Genomic DNA, 4,140 nt, shown 5'->3' with positions numbered 1-4,140 from the left:
GCATCCTTTGCGGCCTCTTTGCAGTTGTTCTGTGTCTGTTTGTGGCTCTTTGGCCTCTTTTTGGATCATTTTCGTCTCCTCGTTGGCACCTTGCCTGCTCCGGCCTGAGACCTGTTCAGTAATCCATCCATGGTTGTTGCTGACATTCTTATGGTCGAGAGGATTTTACATTGACCATAATGTTCTGTTCATTTATACAGCGACGCATGTAACGGTGTCAGGCACCTGATGGTGTTCAGCTCCTACTGTGATGGAAGTCTACCCCACAGAATGATCCAGTGTTGTAAATGGAAGAGAAGCTCTCTGGGTATAATAAATCACTAATGCCACATTTTACAAACTTTCCTTTTGCTGCTGGTTTTGCTCCTCATTCAGGACTGAGAAATCTTCTAGACCTGCTCTCTTCTGTTTGGGATCAGTCTGTTGTTAAACCTTCTGATACAGTTGATCAAACACATTCTTATGATTCCACTGCAGGTGACGAGCTTGTTTTTGTCACATGAGGGTTTCTATCCAAACTGTCCAGGTGCCTGTTAGAGCAGCTGTGACGTGACCTGATAAAACAGCAGTTAACATTTCCTCTTCAGACAATATTTAGTTGATTTGCTGAGGAGACATGAGAACAGGATCTTGGAAGTTGTAACACTGAGCAGGGTGCTGATCAACACTAGTGCTCAGTCACTGTGATTCTGGATGGATAAAGATTAAACTGATGGTGCCTGCTAGTCGTGTTATCTCAGCGATCGCTGCTCATAATGTGCTCTGTGACACTTACACTAGACTAGAGCTCCTGGAAAACCGAGGCACACGTACACAGCAGCCGATTTATGGCTTTAATAGCTGCAACAAACTAAGCTGTGTGATGGGACATGGTTATTTACTGCCTAATATGGCTTCTCCTTTCTTCCGTCCTCTCCTCTGACTGGCAGGTGTCAGCTGTCACCTTGAGTCTGTCACTGCCCAGTAGCATTCGCCTTCCAAGTAAACAACACCAGAAAACATCTGCTGTGTGTAGAACATCTGACGACTCCTTTTGCTGTACTTGGAGAATTACATTATACTTTATAACCCACCAAGCGCCGAGGTGGAGATGGTTGGAGTGTTTGTTTAAGACAGCCAATGTGATAACCTGGCGTATATAAGAGCGGGTGCTTCTCCTGCCTCTGCATCTCCACACATCTCCACACGCCGAGGACACACACAGGTATTCGCAGGTCGGATGTTCTTGTACTCTGTCGGCTGGAGACGGGGCCCTCCGAAGCTTTCACGTTGTTGGTCCATCAGCGCGATGTACATCTGTTCCGTTTTTTGCGCCTCTTTGTGCTGTATTTCTTCTTCCTCCATATCCTCAGTCGTTCCTGATTTATTAGTTCTTTTCCCTCTTTGAGGCATTTAGTAGTTGTAAAGTATGTTCAAGGACTTGAAGTGTAGAACAGTCAAGAGGAGCAGTAAAGACGTCTGCTCTCGCTTGCAACCCAGAAATCTTGTTACACATATGACAGATGTCTGTTTCATGACATCTTATGCATGAGACAAGTCACTAACATGTGCCCCACACTGTCCAGCTCGCCCAGAAGCAGAGGCTGGAAATGAGATTGCACCTGTGATTCAACAAGGTCAGTTGGCTGTTTTGTTCTAGATTCTTAATAAAAAATCAATTTTAAAACACATGCAGGTGGCTTCTGGACGTTGCCACTCATACAGGTACTTTGGTTTATGACCAGACCTGCAAAACAACAACCTTCCCATGAGCCTCAGATGAACTTTATGTTCAGGGCCACTTGGCAACCAGATACAATCGACTAAACATCAGCACATCACTTGTAGTTACAGCCACATTTGTGTAAGTGAATCCCAGACACATTTGCCCTGTTTCTGTTCCAAACTGATCTTCAGACAGGATCCTTGTGGGGAAGAGACAGACCTACTGTCCCAGCGGTTGGACAGGGTACAAAGGTCGCTGCTTCCGCTACGTTCCAACTGCCATGACGTGGGCTCGGGCTGAGGTATCACAGCGATCTGGGTTCAGTTTAACTTCTGGCATCAGTCCACAGCGCTGATGGTGCTGTTGCTTTGTTGTCTCCACTGTAGAGAAACTGTCAGTCCATGGGTGCGAACCTTGCGTCAGTCCACAGCGCTGATGAGTACCACGAGATTCAGAAGATGGTAGTGACAGTCACTCACGCATACAGAGAAGCATGGCTCGGAGGCACGGATGCACCACAGGTATATTTATCAGCACACAGGGCCTGTAAGTTATTAAATGATTTTATTAACCCAGTATTTCTCTGTGTCGTCTAGGAGGGCATTTGGCTGTGGAGCGACGGGACACCTTTCAACTATCGACACTGTGGAGGGTTCAATAACTACAAGGGCCAGCAGCACTGCTTACAGATGAACTATGGAGGTAACTCATGACATGCTGCTTTCACTGAGGGCGTCACATATGATGCATCGTAGACTGTATAATACATCCTGTGCCTTTGGTACCTACAGCTGACAACTGCTGGGATGACGTGAGTTGCACCATAGATCGCCCATTTGTTTGTGCCAAAAAGCCCTGAGGGGTCACAAGCTGCAACACCAGCCAGAACCATGAGCACTGGAGGATGTGTCTGTGCCAGCAGTCTCGGCTGTACTCTGCTAAATACTCATTATTTCTGTTCTATCTCTGTAACTCCACTTAGGGAAGGAAGCAACAAGTAAACAGGAGCTGGTCTGCCTCTTACTGCAGGTGAAGAGCAGACCGAGCTGCTATGGGAAGAAAGTCAGCTCAACTTTACTCTGTAGTGTGAACTCTTTATTCTTGTCTTGTGAAAAAATAAAAGTCTCAAGCATTGAAACCAGCTGGTCTGTGAAAATTATGTCTCCTGCTATTGTTAGAGATGTTTTCAGAAATATTGACCCACAGTTACAGACTTGGTAAAAGCTCGTTTCCTATTTTCTTTTTAGCATAATAAAGGGAAAATGAAGTGTGGAAGACACGTTGGAGCCAGTGACTCCGGTTAAAGACGCCACTGACGATGAGGTTTGTGCGTTGTCAGAAGAATTAAGAGACTAGAGGGGCTGAAAATACTGATAGTCACGGCTGCAGGGACTTCCTGTTCCATGCTTTTATTTTGACACACTTCCGCTTGCCCCGTTCCACACACCTATTCAATCAGCAGTCAGGAGGCTGCGTGCATCCAGCGGGTTTCCTGCTGGTCAGTGATTCCCTGTTACGTTTCAGGTTTACCAAGTTCACAGACAAACTTTGTCTTTACCTGTAAAAGTAGTTGCGTTTCTTTGTTGACATTTACGGTTTTGATCGTGGTTTGGTGAATCTGGCTGTGTCACGTTTCAGTTTGTGGGTATTGTTTATTTGTTTGGTCAGTTCAGTCACCTGCCTGTTGGAGGGCCCGGTTTGCTCCAGGGTCGTCCAGCACATCACGTGTAATTAACCAGAACAGCGCACCCACAGCTGCTCCGTGCTGAGTTGACATGTTTACCCAAAACCAAGTGTTGTCAGACGCAAGCGTTAGTGGAAAATACCCACACATACAGTGCAGAGCCTTCTCCCTCGAATGAGGTGACCCCACCCTCCATGAGCTGGTATGTATTTACACAAAAATGCGCGCACCTTATGCACACAGACCACATGGTTTTGGTGAGGCAGCCCCTAGCTGTTTGCATATCCACCAATCAGCCATAACATTATGACCACTGACAGGTGAGGTGAATAACACTGACTATCTGTTACAGTGACACCTGTCAGTGTGGGGGGTGTATTACGCAGGAAGTGAACATTCAGTCCTCAAAGTTGATGCGTTGGAAGCAGGAAAAGCAGGCAGTGTAAGGATGTGAGTGGCTTTGACAGGGGCCAGACTGTGATGGTGAGATGGGTCAGAGCATCTCCCAGTCTGCAGGTCTTGGTGGGTGTTGTTGGTCTGTAGTGGTTAGTAGCTACCAACAGTGTCTAAGGAAGGACACATGGTGGACTGGAGACAGGGTCATTTGTGAGAAAAAAGGTCCATTCTTTTGAAAAGAGAAGACTAATAAAAAGATATATTTCCCTATATTAAATTTATTATGCATTAACGTATCAAAATAAGCATGTGCACATGGATCCCTTCTGTTTAGGATAAACAGAAAAGACTAACT

At 46.0% G+C, this 4,140-nt stretch overlaps 1 protein-coding gene across 1 annotated transcript in view; it reads left to right on the top strand.

Moving 5' to 3' along the window:
* The window catches only part of LOC109953372 (galactose-specific lectin nattectin-like), a 5,520-nt gene extending 2,893 nt beyond the window's left edge, over positions 1-2,627 (top strand). The window contains exons 3-8 of the mRNA XM_020588844.1: positions 930-981; positions 1,566-1,616; positions 1,897-2,006; positions 2,092-2,226; positions 2,302-2,407; positions 2,497-2,627. Of these exons, the coding sequence (XP_020444500.1) occupies positions 930-981; positions 1,566-1,616; positions 1,897-2,006; positions 2,092-2,226; positions 2,302-2,407; positions 2,497-2,564 (522 nt within the window). The 3' untranslated portion in view covers positions 2,565-2,627. The remainder of the gene's footprint in view (positions 1-929; positions 982-1,565; positions 1,617-1,896; positions 2,007-2,091; positions 2,227-2,301; positions 2,408-2,496) is intronic.
* The last annotated feature ends 1,513 nt before the right edge of the window (positions 2,628-4,140 follow it).

This window comes from Monopterus albus, unplaced genomic scaffold (genome assembly GCF_001952655.1).
Source record: "Monopterus albus unplaced genomic scaffold, M_albus_1.0 scaffold644.1, whole genome shotgun sequence".
Classification (NCBI taxonomy): Eukaryota; Metazoa; Chordata; class Actinopteri; order Synbranchiformes; family Synbranchidae; genus Monopterus; species Monopterus albus.
This window is presented reverse-complemented; position numbering and strand designations above follow the sequence as displayed.